The sequence below is a fragment of the Aquarana catesbeiana genome, linkage group LG01, assembly GCF_042186555.1.
Source record: "Aquarana catesbeiana isolate 2022-GZ linkage group LG01, ASM4218655v1, whole genome shotgun sequence".
Lineage (NCBI taxonomy): Eukaryota > Metazoa > Chordata > Amphibia > Anura > Ranidae > Aquarana > Aquarana catesbeiana.
The window spans coordinates 270,548,431-270,566,711 of NC_133324.1; the positions used below are offsets into that span (position 1 = coordinate 270,548,431).

General features: G+C 44.0%; 1 protein-coding gene across 6 annotated transcripts in view; it reads left to right on the forward strand.

Annotated features, from left to right (window-relative positions):
- The first annotated feature begins 4,656 nt into the window (after window positions 1–4,656).
- CHFR (checkpoint with forkhead and ring finger domains) overlaps window positions 4,657–18,281 on the forward strand; it is a 90,526-nt gene continuing 76,901 nt past the window's right edge. Inside the window, exons 1-3 of one of the 6 annotated variants that reach the window (XM_073628401.1) lie at window positions 4,657–4,811; window positions 11,314–11,446; window positions 14,640–14,739. In XM_073628401.1, coding sequence (XP_073484502.1) covers window positions 11,326–11,446; window positions 14,640–14,739 — 221 coding nt within the window. In that variant the 5' untranslated portion in view covers window positions 4,657–4,811; window positions 11,314–11,325. Of the gene's footprint in view, window positions 4,928–5,014; window positions 5,503–11,313; window positions 11,447–14,639; window positions 14,740–18,281 lie in introns of those variants that run through there. The other 5 variants (XM_073628416.1, XM_073628409.1, XM_073628424.1 and 2 more) reach the window with 5 other exon arrangements.

Below are 18,281 nucleotides of genomic sequence, written 5' to 3' on the forward strand. Positions count from 1 at the left end.
TACCTATAGGTAAGCCTTATTATAGGCTTACCTATAGGTAAAAGTCCCAAAAAAGGGTTTACAACTACTTTAAAGCTTTGTTTGCCAGTGTCCATAGTCCTGAAGACAGCTGCATATCCCATTGTTTCTAGAATACTTCATCCTGCACTCTGTAATGTACCATTAGGAACATTTTTTAATGTATGATTAAATTATAACTAAAGGTAAACTGTTTTTTTTAGCTTTGAATAGAGGGTAGATGGATTAGAATCCTTGTCAGGTTTTATTGCTGTCTGTGACTCCCATTAGGGAGATTTGCCCTCTCTATTTGTCCTGTTTACCACTATTATTGAAATTGGAAGTAAAAGAAAATCCCAAATTTTGGGTTGACCCCAAAAAAGTAATATAGGGGAAATCTTCCAATAGGGACACTAGTTCTGGAGACCTGGGGGTCCCCAAGGAATTCCCTTAATTTGCAAAGTTTTCCTCTCACTTCCTGTTTTGACTATGGGACAGGAAGTGAAGGGAAATCTCCACAATGGGACACAGATGGCGAAAACAAATCTGACACGGGTAATAACCCTCCCTTGGTCTTTCCAAAATATTAACAAATGCCTATAGATTTACTTTAACCCCTAGGTGCCTTTCGGTGGGTGGACCTTGGTTCTGAGAGGCAGCATATTTGCCTCGATCGATTTGTAGACACAGCTGTGCCAAGAGTGCGTGGCCTGCACGCTCCCGGTGGTAACGGGAAACATTTATTTTCATGGAAGATCCACTTTAAATCTTAACTCCAGGTATAGTTCAGCTTTTTTATTTTGGTGTTTAAATATTGCATACTTGTGGGCTCTCTATGGAAGCAGGGAATCAGTGTAGTAGTCACCGCTAGTGATGAGCTCAGGTGTGTTCAAATCCTAGTCTGAACCCACCTGAGTGAGCCTTTTAGGAAGAGCCGCAGTCACCCGTACTGGTCCAGTCATGCAGCCATATACCAGTTGCAGGCCGTGCACTGTTGGCACACAGGCGCCGCCCGGCCCCTTTCAGGACGCCGGATGCATGGTTTCCTATGGCGGGGGCGGGAGGGGGTGGTACATATGATGGGCACAAGTGGCTGCATATACTGGGCACAAGTGGCTGCATTTGACGGGCACAAGTGGCTGCATATGATGGGCACAAGTGGCTGTATATGATGGGCACAAGTGGCTGCGTTTAATGGGCAAAAGTGGCTGCATATGATGGGCACAGTGGCTGCGTTTGATGGGCACAGTGGCTGCGTTTGATGGGCACAGTGGCTGCATTTGACGGGCACAGTGAGGCTGCAATTGATGGGCACAGTGAGGCTGCAATTGATGGGGGGGTTCAGTATTTTTCAGTTTGTTTGCACCCCCCCAAAAATTTGAGCACCAGCCGCCACTGATGTATACAATGGCCATGTATATCTGTGGCTGTGGGGCAGGGAATACTTTGGCCACCTATGATTGGCCCAGTACAGTGACTGCTTCCGGGTGGGCTCGCTCAGGTGGGTTTGAACTAAGATCCAAAGACACCTGAGCTCATTCCTAGTCAGTCCCGGTTCACACTACCGCGACTTGGGATCCGACTTGTCAGACCTCAAGTCGCCCCAAGTCGCTTAACATCAGAAATTCCATTCAAGTGAATGAGAGCCGTCTTAATGTACGCTACTGAAGTCGCTCCGACTTCAGAAAAGGTCCCTGTACTACTTCAAGGCGACTTCTAGGCAACTTGTACCCATTGATTTAAATGGAAGTCGCCTACAAGTCGGATCGTGGTCTATAGTGAAGCGACTTCACAGGAAGAGAAGATGTTTTTTTCAAGCAAACTCCTCCCTCCCCCAGAGCTGATTGTAGTTTGATTGGCCACTGGAAAGTCGCCTGTCCTGGAGGCGACTTGAAGTCGCCTGTCCTGGAGGCGACTTGAAGTCGCCTTGTAAGTCGCCCCAAGTCGCTCTGTGGTGTCGTCCTCAGGTCGTGTCCAGGTTGCCTCGCAAAGTCGCGGCCAGAGTCGTGTTGCCACTGTGTGAACCGAGCCTCACTGTAATTACAAGGCTGAGGGAATGATCCCCTGCTCAACACAGGACTCAGAAGACCGTATTGATCACTATAGCAGTGCAATCTACTACAGTGGTTCTCCGATTCCACAGGTATGGAATATGTATACTAACATTGTTTCAAATTGGACTAATGTAACTATGCAATAAAACCATACCTAGAGTTCAGCCTCAACGTGGCAATAAACTTTACCAATTCTTAGATGTGATGACTGCATTTGTTTTCTTTTTCAGCCTCTTTTATTCGTCTGTTTTTTTGTTTTATTTCAACAGAACAATCTGTTCTGAAGATGTAGCAGTTAGACGGTTGAGACAAACCATTTAACACTGACAGGGGTTCTTTTAATGATCAGCTCTTATTTATTTGTGTAAAATCTTTATCCCAAAAGGAACAAAACTGTTACTGCTTATAAAGGGTTAGTTGGAGTCTGGCTTCAATTTGTTAGTGTATTTAAACCTGCTAGTACATCTAAGGCTGTCCATACATACAACATTCTTGTAAAATTTCCCTTTAGATTTACCAAAACCATATAATATGAGGTCAAACCTAAACGCTTTCAATTTGTATGCAATCATGCAGGCCCTTGCACTACATAGTTGAAGGTAAATCTAAAGGTAATTGAATAAGAAAATTGTATAATGTATGGCCAGCTTAACCACCTGCCGCCCGCCGTATAGCAAAATGAAGGCGGAAAAGTGGTTTAGTTATCCTGATCAGACGTCATATGACGTGATCAGGATAACAGAGCCGGCACGCAGCGCGGTGTTCGGAGGTGCGATGTGTCAGTCTGACACATCGCACCTCCGATCGTGGTATCTGACAGAGGCTTCATACCACGTGATCAGCTGTGACCAATCACAGTTGATCATCGTGTGAACCAGGAAGTGCCGGTAAACGACTTTCCTCGGTTCACACTGACAGGGAGAGCCGATCGGCGGCTCTCCCTGTCTGGGGGGGGGGGGGTCTGTGCTGATAATCAGCTGCCAATCAATGCCCATCATCTGCCAGCCTGCCCCCCTCTATAAAGCCTATTAGTGCCCATAAAGGTGCAGATCAGTGCCCACACCAGTGCCCAAAAAAAGTGCTAATCAGTAATGCCTGTCAGTGCCCCAACAAAGTGCCAATCAGTGCCACTCAGTAAAGCCTGTCAGTAGCTCCTCATCAGTGCTGCCTATCCTGTACCACCTGTCAGCTCCATCAGTACCACCTATCAATGCACATCAGTCTTTTTTTTTCAAAATTGTCGCTCTATTTTTGTTTATAGCGCAACAATTAAAAAACGCAGAGGTGATCAAATACCACTAAAAGAAAGCTCTATTTGTGGGAAGAAAATAATAAACGTTTAGTTTGGGTACAGTGTTGCATGACAGCAAAAATTGTCCTGGCAGGAAGGGGGAAGTGCCATGTATTTAAGTGGTTAAAGTGATTGTGAAGCCTTTTTTTTCCTATAAAAATAACAAACATATTATACTTACCAGTGGTTTTGCACAGAGCAGCCTGGATCCTCCTCTTCTCGGGTCCCTCTTCTGCCCACCTGTTGAGTGTCCCCCACAACAAGCAGCTTGCTATAGGGGCACCCAAGGCGAGTCACAGCTACCTGTGTCCATTCAGGCATAAAGCCCTGACCTGGCCCACTCATTCCCGATTGGCTAGCTGACTTTGCTTGACAGCAGCGGCAGCCAATAGCGCTGCTGTGTCTCAGCCAATCAGGAAGGAGAATCTCAAGCAGCTGAGACACTCGTAGACATCACTGGAAAGAGGGACCGCTGCAAACAGAAGGCTTTTTTATCTTCATGCATAGAATGCATGAAGATTAAAAAACTTCTGACTTTACAACCACTTTAAAGTATAATAAAAGGCAAAACTTTATTTTTTTTAGTTTTGGATAGAGTGGATATGGATTAGAACACCTGTCAGATTTATTGCTGTCTGTGCCCCCGTTAAGGAGAGTCACTCTCTCTATTTGTCCTGTTTACCATTATCATTGAAAGAAAATCACAAATTTTGGGTTGTCCTCAGAAAACTAATAGAGAAGACATCTTCTCTAGGGGTCTAAGGAATTCTCTTAATTTTCAGGAAATTTCTCTGACTTCCTGTTTGGCTATAGGACAGGAAGTGAAGGGAAACTCAGCAATGGGACAGATTGCAAAAAAAAAAAAATCTCCTCCCTTACTCCATCCAAAATTAAAAGTTTTTGCCATTAGTTCAACTTGAACACTTCCCTCCCCCCCCCAGACTGACAATGCTTGCTGTTCAAATGTGCCTTCATCCAGAGTGGGGGCACTCTAATACAGGAGGTGTATTACTATCCAGATCACCAGGAGGAAAAAGCCTTAAAAAAAGGGAAAAGGAATGCAGCCACCACCACTAATGATTGGTAAGCTGTAATGTACAGTATGACATTTATGGTTTTAATGCCACTTTAAAACACCCGGTTCTTGGCTCCAGTACTTGTGGAGTCCCTGTAGAAGCTCAGCAAGTGAAGTCACAGTTCCTCCCGGCTCTGTGGTGGATCCAATATGGGTATGTGAGCCAAGACTTCAATCCAGCAGCCTGCATTACTCCCAGCACTTCCGTTCAGGTAGACATAGGGCGACCTGCTGGATCCACGCTAGGCCCCGCCCAGTAGACGGGGAGAGGGGGTTTTCACAGGAGACGCCACGTTCCGGGTAGGCCCCGCCCCCTGATCAGCTGACGCTGCCTGGCTTGTGTTGTGACAGGGAGGCGGCCGCGGATGAGACGGCGGAGAAGACAGGAGAACTGGTAATGGTCTCCCGGGGCCGGGGGCTGTGACCGGGGCAGGAGCACGGCTGGAGCCCTGTATTTGTGGTGGAAGAGGCAGGAGAGCAGAGCACAGGCCCAAGGCAGGAGGCATACTGGTATCCGTGAGCTCCTCTTCTTCCCCCTTCCATGCTAGTTCCAGGGACTAGGCGAGCCCTATACTGAGCACTTCCTGTCCCAGTGTCCCCCCTCACCTGGCTGCCATAGGCCCCCTTTGTCCTGGCCCCTATCTCTATACAAGTTCTATGTGTAGTTGCACTCAGTGCTCCTACACTAGGAAGTTCAGTGTCTGATAACTTATGAAGTGTCTGGACTTCCCCACAGACTGTCCACATATCTTCCATCATCACCTCAGGCTTGGCTGCCATGCTTTCCTTATAACTATTTCTGAATTGTCATCATTTGATCGGAAGCAGGGGCAGATAGAGCAGAACTAAACCTATCATTTAAAGGAATAGTCCACCTTTACAGAAAAACTAACTCCGGACACCCTCCCTAACCACCCCCACCCTTCAGTCCCTACTGCACTTACCTTTAGGTTTGCCGAGCTGTTGAACATTGACAGTGCTGACCAATCAGAATCTAGGTGGTCCATCCTGGATGCTCAGACAGAAGAGCGATTTCGAATCTACAGCCTGCTGGAGTGGCTGAGGGGGTGCTAGCAGCTCCAGTGGTAAGTACAGCAGGGACCAGGGGAGGGGTGTTCAGTGTTAGTTTACATCTTTTTTCTGTAAGGGCCCTTTCACACTGGGGCGGGGGCGGTGGTAAAGCGCCACTATTGTAAGCGGCACTTTACCGTTTTACCCCCCCCCCCGCTAGCGGCCGAGAAAGGGTTAAAAAACACTGCAAAGCGCCTCTACAGAGGCGCTTTGCCGGCGGTATAGCCACGCTGTCCCATTGATTTCAATGGGCAGGAGCGGTGAAGGAGCGGTATACACTCCGCTACTTCACCGCTCCAAAAATGCTGCTAGCAGGACTTTTTTTCCCGTCCTGCCAGCGCACCGCTCCAGTGTGAAAGCCCTCGGGGCTTTCACACTGGAATCAAAGCAGCGGCACTTTCGGGTCGGTTTGCAGGCGCTAATATTCGCGCAATAGCACCTGCAAACCGCCCCAGTGTGAAAGGGCCATAAAGGTGAACAAACGCTGTAAACTTGTCCTAAATGCTAAGGATTTTTCTTTAACTTAAAGCAGTTGTTCACCGCTGTACGTTTTTGTTTTTTTTCCCTTCCTGCAAGGTAAAGTCATAATGTGCTCGTATGCATATTAAACTTTCCTTTAAAGGAACAAAGCTGTTCCAGCACTCATCCATCTTGCTTCTGGATTTGTGGGCTCTGGCTTTGAGACTGTCCGGAGCTGCGATGACATCACTCCCGCGCAGGAGCCACCATTCACGGCACAGGGCTCGGAAGGAATGACACGGTGGCCATTCCTTCAGAGCGCATGTGCCAGTGATGTCACTTGCTGCATGTAATGTAAATATCTCCTAAACAGTGCAAGTTTAGGAGATATTCATTTTACCTACAGGTAAGCCTTATTATAGACTTACCTGTAGGTGAAAATCACATATTGGACTTTACTACTGCTTTAAAGTGATACAACATAATTTTTTTTCATGTGAAAAAAAAGTTACTTACCTTTTTACTGTACAAAGGTATTGCACAGAGCAGTCTCCTCTGGAGTCCCCTGCTGGCGCTCTCCGCTCCTCTTCTCTGAGTGCCCCCAAAGCAAGCTGAGGACTAAACTTTAGGAGATATTCACCCTGGATGCAGCCGGTGACATCACCAGCGCATACGCTCTGAAGGTTTAGGGATGTCCAAACTACGGCCCTCCAGCTGTTGCGGAACTACACTTCCCATGAGGCATTGTAAAACTCTGACATTCACAGACATGACTAGGCATGATGGGAGTTGTAGTTCCTTAACAACTGGAGGGCCATAGTTTGGACACCACTCTTGCATCCATTGAACTTGGATAATAATAGAAAAAAGACAGTTTTGGACAGTTTCTGCTTGAATTCGTTTGCAAGATGTCAGAATAGCCTTAAAGAGCTGCTGTTTGGATGTAATGCCGTGCTGGACCTTCAGAGCTTTGTGCCGTAGCCAAGGGCTCCTGCCTGCATGTGTGGGAGTGACGTCATCACGGCTGCAAGCGCTCATACAGCCGGAGGCCACGAACCAGGAAGGAAGATCAAGGAAAGATGGAAGCTCTCTGATCTGTGACCGCACCCCTGAAGGGCTTGGATCTAAGATAGATATTTGCCTTACAGGTGTTTTTTTTTTTTTTTTTTTTTTTTTAAACTGCCACGGTTTACTACTGCTTTAGTGCCAGTTTACACTACTGCGATGCGCGAACCAGTGCGATTCCAGTGCCGGTTCCCGCATCACATAGGACTTGCAGGCAGTTCACACTGCCCTATGCGAACCTCTGCCGGTGTCAGTAGAAAGTTAATGACACCCCCAGATCGATTCGTGTATCGCAGTGCGACCTGTCAAATGGTGCAGGAATTGGTGTGAACACCCATGCAATCCGATTCCAGTGCGGATCAAAAAAGGGTCCTGCACTATTTTTGTGCGAATGCGATGTGAATTCAGCCATACAATCTGCATGGCTAAATTCGCATCACACAGACATTGCATGTGATCTGCACAGCAGTGCATTGCGAATCACATGCAGTGTCTAACATCACACCAGTGTGAACCCAGTCTTAAAGAAGAACTATAATAAACCCATCAATTTAAGTTTTCAAAAGCGTTACGTTCTCCAGAATGTATCTATCACATTAGTTGTGCTCTCAAGCAAATTGTCATAACTGATAACCTGTGCAGTATGATGGCCGCTGCTGATCAAAGGCCAAGATGGGAGCTTCTTTGGCTAAAAAAAAAAAATGATAGGAGGGTTTAGTTTTGCTTCTAACTGCTTTCCAAAACAGTTGTTTTATCTTAGCTGAACTGTCAAGCCATCAAATGCCTGGTGTCATAGCTGATCACATATGTAGCACCATGGCAACTGCAGATCAGCGGCCAAGATGGCAGCTTCCTTGACTGTAAAAGATGGGGGGGGGGGTTAGTTCCACTTCAAGGTCACCATAGACATTCCAATCTGACTGTAGAATCTTTGTACAGTCAACTTTCTGGTAGCCATCAGTCCATCGAGTGAGCAAGACAAAAATCGCACAGATAGTAATGGTTTCATTTGACCCAAGTCAGTTGGTTGTGGTGGAAGAAAATAGATTGATGGCATTTCTTGTGAATCACTTATGATCTATCCACATTGTAAGGGTGTAAAAAAACATTACTGATTGACCCCATACATTCTATTATTTTTCTGCCACAACTGATCAACTTGGGTTGATTGAAAGTGTCGCTCATCGCTGGGCCATGACACTCGATCAGTGTTCGATTGTTTTGACCAATCATTCCGTTTAATATGGCCACCAGTAGATTGACCTAAAACTGTGTAATGATATGTATGAATCTGTATCCTATAATCCATCTGTTTCCAATCAGACATGCCCTGGTACAATATAGTTGTTATATAGAGAAATTGTACTGTGTGGGCTGATCAGTATGACGTGCTGTTTGGCGAAGTCAGTTCTATCTTAGGCTCGATTCACATCTATGCATGTTGCTTTTGAGCGTTTATGCAGTGCTTTTTGTGGTGCTTGCCGTGTTTTTGGACACACGTTTTTACTGCAAATTTTGCCACGATTTGCGTTTTTTTTTTTTTTTACACTGTATATAGCTGGTTGCTAAGGAGGGGGCTAGGAAACCGGCCGCCGCGTCCTTAAAAACCGATGAGTCCTCAGTTGTCAGCGGGCTTCCCGCTCAATGTAAAAAAAAAAAAACAATTGCCAGCTAAAAAAAAAAAAAAACGAGAGAAAAAACAGCATGGGGTCCCCGCCCAGGTCCATATCAGGCCCCTGGGTCTAGTATGGATTCGGAGGGGACCCCCACACATCAAAATCTAAAAAAAAAATCCATACCAGACCCTTATCTGATCATGCAGGTCAGGAAAGGGAGGGGACAGGCCACATGCCCTCAACATGGGGGGATGGGTGCTTTGGGGCAGGCCCCCATGTTGATAGGGACAAGGGCCTCTTCCCGACAACCCTTGCCCGGTGGTTGTCGGGGTCTGCGGGCGGGGGGCTTAACAGAATCTGGAAGCCCCCTTTAACAAGGGGGCCCCCAGATCCCGGCCACCCCCTATGTGAATGAGTATGGGGTACATTGTACCCCTACCCATTCACTAAAAAAAAGTAGTGTTAAGTACAGTAGACAGTTTTTGACAAGTCTTTTATTATAAATCTTCTTCTTCTCCGATTCTTCCTCCGGTCTTCCTCCATCTTCTCCTGCATCTTCATCCTCCGGTCTTCTTTTCCCCCTGCTTCTTCTTCCACTCTTCTTCTTCCTCTTCCGCTGCTCCCGCCGACGACCCTCCTCCGATGCTGCGTCCCGCTGATCTGTTGGCGCCGATGTCCTGCATTTCTTAAATAACGTTGGGCGTGGCAATCGGGTTGCCTCATCCGGAGGCCACGCCCCCTTGTGACATCACGGACCCATCATGCCCCGGGCGGTGACGTCACAAGGGGGCGTGGCCTCTGAATGACACAATCCAATTGCCCCCCCCCCCCCATCGTTATTTAAGAAATGCAGGACATCGGCGCCGACAGATCAGCCGGACACAGCATCGGAGGAGGGTCGTCTGTGGGAGTGGCGGCAGAGGAAGAAGAAGAGCAGGAGAAGAGCAGAAAAAGAAGCAGGGGGAGAAGGAGAAGACCGGAGGATGAAGATGCGGGAGAAGATGGAGGAAGAAGAAGGTATTTTTAATAAAAGATTTGTCAAAAACTGTCTACTGTATTTTTTTAACACTACACTACTTTTTTTTTTTTTTTTTTTTTTGTGAATGGGTAGGGGTACCCTATACTCATTCACATGGGGGGACCTGGGATCTGGGGGCTCCCTTGTTAAAGGGGGCTTCCAGAGTCTGATAAGCCCCCTGTCCGCAAACCCCGACAGCCAACCGGGCAAGGGTTGTCTGGAAGAGGCCCTTGTCCCCATTGACATGGGGGCAAGGTGCTTTGGGGTGGGGGGGCCGCAGAGCCAAAGCACCCATCCCCCCCATGTTGAGGGCATGTGGCCTGGTATGGTTCGGGAGGGGGGGGGGGGGCACTCGCTTGTCCCCTCCCTTTCCTGACCTGCCAGGCTGCATGCTCGGATAAGAATCTGGTATGGATTTTGTGGGGTCCCCCACGCCATTTAAAAAAAAAAAAAAAATTTGATGTGTGGGAGTCCCCTCTGAAAACACTGCATTTTGCGGGAAAACAAGTTGCCGACCCTTTACAAAAACGCAGAAGCAAAAAAATGCATTGATGTGAACATGTTCCATAGCAAACCATGTTCCTTTCTGAGAAGTCAGAAGTACTCACGATAGGTTTCAGATTTTCCCATTCCCTTGATCACCACAGATAATGTTTTTAATGCTTATGCATTTATCATCTTGTCTTTATTTTGATGCCTTTTCAGTGTTTGTGTATTGATTTTTTTTCTCTCCCAGTTCCTGATTTGCACCCCCATCTAGAACAAGCAGCCTTGCACTGCCTATTTATGTGTGTGTGTGTAAACGATTCTTCTATTGTGCGTGGTGATTCAAGGTGCAGAGGTTACGTGTTTCTGTTCTGGGCAGGCGTTATTTTAAGCAGGAACCAAAGTGTTCATTAGGAAATTTTCCCACATACATAAGAACATTGCCTCGCTAAATCCTGCACCTCCCCACCATGGACTCAAATTCCATGGCACCTCATCACCCAATCATACTCCCACGTTCACAGGCAGCTGCCACCAACCCCCACTCTCATACTGGAATAGCAAAACCTCGGAGAATAACGCAACAGACAATAATGTGTTTGCATGTCTGCTGCCTTTTACATCCCACCGTATTAGTAGTAGTCACTGGTGGCACAAAGAATGGTAAAATAACCCTCGATTCTATCCTTTGTGTCACAGGCATCTTCTGTTCTGTGCCTTCTTACTACGCTGTACTTGATTCTAGTCAGTGCTGATTTTCTCAGTGATTGTAATAAACAATATGGAAGGTGCATAAATACCAATTAATTGCAATATAATAAAATGGCAAGGAAACTTTCACAAATGAAGCAGGGGCTGTGTTGTACATTCTGCATCGTGCTGAAAATCTGCATTGCCGCGCTTGCTTAGCAGCCAGGGATGCATCCACAAAAGATATTGCAATATTGCTCTTTTGTTATGTTAGGCTTGCGGCACTGTTGCTTGCGATGTAAGGGTTAATGCTATTATGCCTGTCTCTAGTACCTTGGATGTCAGCTCGATGGAATAATAGCATGTACGCTAGTCTGAGCCGTTGCTACTGTTGTGTCTGGTTGGTGGGGAGGGGACCTCTCGTCTCTCTGATGCATAACTTTGGTTCTCCCTGCCCCCAACTCATTGTGGCTTTTTCCTGATTGTTTCAGATGTGAATTGAGATGGAAGGCTTAGGGGAGAAGAAGCCCTGGGGGAAGCTGAGCCGATTGCTTGGAGCGGAGACAGAGGCTGCTTCCGAGCTTTTCCTGTGCAAGAAGGAATGGACAATTGGAAGAAAGAAAGGTAATTCTGTAACCTATAGAACACAAGGCTCAATGGAAAGGCCATAGATGCATGGTGTACATTCAACGGAAAAACTTTGTATATTGTTTAATAGCTGTCTGTTCAGATCTCTGGTTAATTCCTAATAAAAATGATTGCCATTTCTGAAACTGGGATGGCTGCTAATATGCAAACTAGCGGATCTCCCAAACTAGACAACTAGAATAAATTGTCTTCTACGCTTCCCTGGATCTGTGCTTGACAGCTGCTGTGACGTGCAGAAGCGGGGCCTTATCCTTGGTTCCTTGAATTCCTACACATGTATTTTGTTATCCTTACGCCCAGTGTTTTTTATATACAAAGGGTTGCTGCTTTTCTCAAATGGCATGGGGATTATGCTGTCTTCATTTGAGATGCACCTAGGGCTTAGCAGAGTTCCTAAACGATAGGTTCACTTTTCATAAACGGTTACATGTTAATCCCATATTCAGGGTGAATGCCCCCCCCCCATCCCGCTGTGACAACCGACTGGGGATCTTCTCCCCATATCTGCTGCCACAATTAAAAAAAAGACTTGCCCGTGTGAGGCTCCTCCCACCTGGCTGCATCTTTCATTAACTGTGAATGGAAAACTACATGTTTCGGTAGGCTTGTAGTTTTCAGTGAACTACCATGGCACTGGGAACGCTCTTGCAGTTCATTGAGTCTTCCTGTCAGAATGTAACAGCTTCCTCGTGCAAGGTACAAGCAAGCCAATAAACTGACAGTTCTGCAGGAGACATGCATGGCATCAGCGATCTGATCACTAATGCAATGCTTTACAGGCTCCCAAAACAATAAATACTTTTTTTTTTACTTGAAATAAAATGTGCATTTATTATTTATTTTTATTTAATTTATTTATTTTTTTTATGTCAAAAGGTGAACCAATCCTTTAAGACTGATGGCCACTTTGCAGATTAGCTTTTTATAGTCTTTATTTTATTAATATTATTATAATTATTATTATTTATTTGTGATTCTTTTAATACCCTGTGTTTTTTATTTATTTATTTTTTTTTATTACATAATTGACAGACCAATTTTTGAGCTTCTCAAAGCCTTTTTATTTAGAGTTAGCTATACCATTCTTTTGCTGGCCCATTTAACAGTATCTGTACATAGAGGCTGTTGTAGGATTTTCATGCTCCCCTCTCATGTCACAACTATTTAGCAATCACTCTGGAGCAGCTGTAAAAACTCAGAGTGGAGATCAATTTTTTTAAGTTAAAGTGGCACTTCACTCTATGTCAACATTGACTATTTTTAATCCTTATCCTGCATTAAGCCCTGTACATACGATCAGAAAATCGTACGAAAAATAGCGATTTCGGAGCGATCGTACTTTAATCTGATCATTAATACAGAGCTTTCGAGAGACGATCAGGACAGTTGATCTGACATGCACAAATTTTTTTTTTTCGTTTAACCAGTACCGTTGTTGATCAAAAATGCAATACAAATACACTACAGCACATTACTTTGCTTCCAAATTTTTATTCTGTCGTTCGAGAATTTTCGTGACTTTAGTAAACTCTTCAGGTTCGATCTGAGATTAGCATGCAAAAAATAAAAAATAAAGCAGGATCATTCGTCCGATAATCTCATCGTGTGCACCAGGCATTAGTGAATGGATAAGCAAATATGATATACGGTACTTTCCTATTTTAAACTTTTTTTTTTTTTTTTTTTTTTCATTGCTTCAGTTACTTCCTGGTCTTCATGCCTAGGCAAATGTCATACATACCACGAGTCTTCAGTAGGGGAGGAAAGGCTTTCTCAGCTAAGCAAACCCTCTCCTGCTTGCACACCTGAGCTAAGGGCAGGTAGATTCCAGGAAGTAAATGCTACATGAATCATCTGCCCTTACTCAAGATGGCCACAGCCAGAAATGCCAGGGGGAGTGTTTTTCAAAGTGATTTCTCTGCAAAATAAAGCATGGAGACATGCATGGATGTGGGTGAGTTTGCTTTGAATATTAAAAATGAAATGGCGTTTTTGGTTTGTGATGCTCAGATGAAGTGTAGTTCCACTTTATAGTCGAATTTTACAGTCTGCCTGAAAACAATTACTCCATCCCTTCTTTCTCAAATGGCTGGAACTTGTTTTGTTTTTATTGGCTGACCTCCACCAAATTGGGAAAACATAGATGAATAAAGTTGAAGTATGTAAAGTGTATTTCTACAGAAAGTATTTACAACTTATATGTAGACATTGCTTGACAGTTGTGATAGAGAGGAAACGATTAAGGGCTGACAACAGCCTCTGTGCAAAGGTAATAAGATAATCAAGAGGAATGGAATATTTTTATATTTTAAACATCCCACCTGCATCCGTAAGCTTCTCATCTCTGAACCTGACAGTCTAGGAGGAATTACATCAAGGTTCTGGCTGCTTTTACCTATCAGGAATCCAACACTACTGCTGGCTTCTGAATGACCTTTTATTGTAGCTAATGAAGCCTTGTTTACTTGAAGTAGTTGTAAAGGTAAAAGTTTTTATTTATTTATTTTTTTACCTTAATGCATTCTCTGTATTAAGATAAAAAAAACCTTTTACTAGTAGCCCCACTCTCTGCCCCCCCCCCCCCCCAATACTCACCTGAACTTGATCTCAATCTAGCGCTGTACACATAATTTTAATGAAAAAATATTTAAAGCTTTACAATGACTTTAAGATTATTACTGTCTAATTCCTTCGTGCTAAATTAGTCTACTTTTGGGTATATAGTGCTCCTAAAATCCCTGTATTGCTCTGAGGTAAATCTCCACTTCCCTGCTTTTTTTTTTTTTTTTTTTTTTTTTTTTTTCTTTTAGTAAGCCACAAATACCAACCTTTCTAACGTGCTTGCCCATTTTTTTTTTCCTCTTGAATGTGATTGTGCAGAAGTCATACACAGCACCTATAGATATAAGATCTGATTGGAAACTGTCACCTAATGTCTTTGGGTGACTTAGTAAATTATTCTTGTGACTCTTGTCATAAGCAATCATGTTTTATGGAATGTCTACCACAGATGGAACAAGAACTGTTGCTGCTAGGCATATATGTTGCTCCTTGTTAACTGAATCAGTGGGTGATTTGTTAAGGGGAAAGTCATTTGAAGTTGAATTCTGTATTCCTAACACTGCTCTGTATCATATGGTAGGTCTCATCTGATTATGTGTCCCTACAGGCTGTGATCTGTCATTCCCTGGAAACAAGTTGGTGTCTGGAGAACACTGTAAAATCATAGTGGATGAAAAGTCTGGCCTTGTTTCACTAGAGGACACTAGGTAACTTGGCATTTAATTGTTTCATGGCTCAGCCAACTGAACCAAACCCAAACTGGGTATTTTTTTTTTTTATTATGAAGTCTACTGTATATGACTTTCTTGTAGTTCAGTTTCCAGTCATATTGTTCTACTTCTTAGTAGATAGCTGTTGGGTTACTGTGGGTTATAGCACTCACATAGACAAAATAGGTATGTTCTTTACTATACATTAAGTGGCCACTCTATGGGGTTTGCCTGCTTAAAGTGTAACTAAAGGCTAAACTTTTTAAAGTTTTGGGTAGAGCTGAAAGAGATTTGAATACCTGTCAGTTTTTATTGTTGTGTGTGTGTGTGTGTGTGTGTGTGTGTCCCCCTCCCTCCCCCTCCCTCCCCCTCTCTCCCCCTCTCTCCCCCTCTCTCCCCCTCTCTCCCCCTCTCTCCCCCTCTCTCCCCCTCTCTCCCCCTCTCTCCCCCTCTCCCCCTTAAATTTTGAGTTGAGAACAGAGAAAATCTTCCAGTGAGGATACTAGTTCTGGTTACACCCTGATTTTCTCTCAATTTGGCAATCGGACAGGAAATGAAGGGATATCTCCCCTAGATGGCAGATGGTGAAAAAAAAAAAAAAAGATTGGGGTATAACCCTCCCTTACTCTATCCAAAATTATTTAAAAAAATGCCTTTTAAAGTGTAGGTAAACTCTCAACAGTACACTTCCCTTATTTCCTCCACTTTTTCTAATGCTGCCACTCTTTCTTGCTGGTGTAGGCAGCATTAATTGACAGAAGAGCTGCTGGGGGACAGACCGCTCCCGGTGACTCCATGCAGCTGGGTTTTCAGCAGGTGACATGAGGATAATGTAAGGGAAAACACTCGCAGCTTAACTATGCAATCATCTCTGTGATTTGGCTAGCTGCTAGTGAACACGTTGCTTTCACAGTAGTGGGGAATAAGTTAGTGTTGACTGGGTTGTGTGAATTATCAGCTGATAAATCCCACTGGTCCATCAGCATCAACTTATAAATAGTTACATAGTAGGTGAGGTTGAAAAAAGACACATGTCCATCAAGTCCAACCTATGGGTGTGATTATATGTCAGTATTACATTGTATATCCCTGTATGTTGCGGTTGTTCAGGTGCTTATCTAATGCCTGTGAAAGGGCATTCCACATGCTTGCCGCTCTTACACTAAAGAACCCTCTACGCAGTTTAAGGTTAAACCTCCTTTTCTTCTAATTTTAAAGAAAGGCCATGTGTCTTATTAAACTCCCTTCTGCAAAAAAGTTTTATCCCTATTGTGGGGTCACCACTATGGTATTTGTAAATTGAAATCATATCCCCTCTCAAGTGTCTCTTCTCCAAAGAAAATAAGTTCAGTGCTCGCAACCTTTCTTCATAACTAATAAACTTCAGACCTTTTATTAGCTTTGTTGCCCTTCTTTGTACTCGCTCCATTTCCAGTACATCCTTCCCGAGGACTGGTGCCCAGAACTGGACAGCATACGCCAGATGAGGCCGGACCAAAGTCTCGTAGAGCGGGAGAATTATCGCTTTATCCCTGAAGTTAATCCCCTTTTTAATGCATGGCAATATTCTGTTTGCTTTGTTAGCAGCAGCTTGGCATTGCATGCCATTGCTGAGCCTATCATCTACTAGGACCCCCAGATCCTTTTCCATCCTAGATTCCCTCAGAGGTTCACCCCCTAGTGAGTAGATAGCGTTCATATGTTTGCCACTCAAATGCATTATTTTACATGTTTCTACATTAAACCTCATGTAGTTGCCCACCCCATTAATTTGTTCAGATCTTCTTGCAAGGTCTCCACATCCTGCGGAGAAGTTATTGCCCTGCTTAGCTTAGTGTCGTCCGCAAATACAGATATTAATCTGTTTACCCCATCCTCCAGGTCATTTATCAACAAACAGGATTGGTCGCAGCACAGAACCCTGGGGGACCCCACTTCCCACCCCTGACCATTCAGAATATTCCCCATTTATCACCTTCTTCTGAACTCGCCCTTGTAGCCAGTTTTCAATCCTTACACTCCCCCCTATGGTCCATACCAACAGACCTTACTTTGTATAGTAAACATTTATGGGGAATTGTGTCAAATGCTTTTGCAAAATCCAGATGCACCATGTCTACGGGCCTTCCTTTATCTAGATGGCAGCTCACCTCCTCATAGAAGGTTAAAAGATTGGTTTGGCAAGAACTATTCTTCATGAATCCATGCTGATTACTGCTAATGATATCATTTTCATTACTAAAATCTTGTATACAGTCCCTTATCCCCTCCAAGAGCTTGCATACTATTGATGTTAGGCTAACTGGTCTGTAATTCCCAGGGATGTATTTGGCCCTTTTTTAAATATTGGTGCTGCATTGGCTTTTCTCCAATCAGGTGGTACCATTCCAGTCAGTAGCCTGTCCAGTAAAAATTTGGAACAATTGTCTGGCAATTACTTGACTGAGTTCCCTAAATACCCTCGGGTACAAGCCACCCGTCCCGGTGATTTATTAATGTTAAGTTTCCCAAGTCTTTTTCTAATTCTGTCATCTGTTAGCCATGAGGGTGCTTCCTGTGATGTGTCATGAGAATAAACGCTGCAGTTTTGGTTACTGAGAAGAAGAAGTTCAATACCTTCGCCATCTCCCTATCTGTTGTAACCAGATTTCCTTCCTCCATTCTGTATGGGGCCAATATGGTCTGTTCTGTCCTCCTTTTTTACTGTTTATATACTTAAAGAATTTCTTGGTATTTTTTTTGCTTTTTTTTTTTTTTGCTCTCCTCCGCTGTGTCTTTTGTGTTCCATCTTAGCCGCCCTAATTGCACCCTTGCATATCTTGTTGCATTCTTTGTAATGTCTGAATGCTGATGATGATCCCTCAGCCTTGTATTTTTTGAAGGCCTTCTACTTTGCTTTTATATGCATTTTTATATTGGAGTTAAGCCATCCAGGACTTTTGTTCACTCTATTAAATTTATTTCCCAATGGGATGCACTGGCTAATGCCCTTATTTAATATGCTCATAAAGCAAACCTATCTCTCCTCCATGTTCTTTGTTTCTAAGATGTTATCCCAATTTATATCTTCTAGCAAGGTTTGTAGTTTAACGAAGTACTATGGGAAAATTCCCCCAGGGGGGTTTTAATGCAGCAAGATGTCTAGATCGAGGTAAAGGAATTTATTAAAAAAAATCTTTATTAGAAAAGATTACAAATACATGTTACTATTAAAATGTAGACTCTAGTTTCGGGACACAATACATATGCCATGATACAGCGATGCAAATAATACAGCATTACATAATTGTATGGATCCGACGCGTTTCAACCTATTCAATCATGGTCGTCTTCTGGGGGATGGCTTACTCTAAATGAAACTTCTCCATTTTCAGAAGACCTTTTACATCGTGCACTAAATTTCATGGACACAATGATGTTATGTTTACCGCTGGGAGATGGAATAAATGACCTCCATAACCAGAAATTTTAAAATCATTTGAATGATCCAATGGACTCCATGATTGTCCTCGCCTCTCCAAGAAAGGAATTTGGCCCGA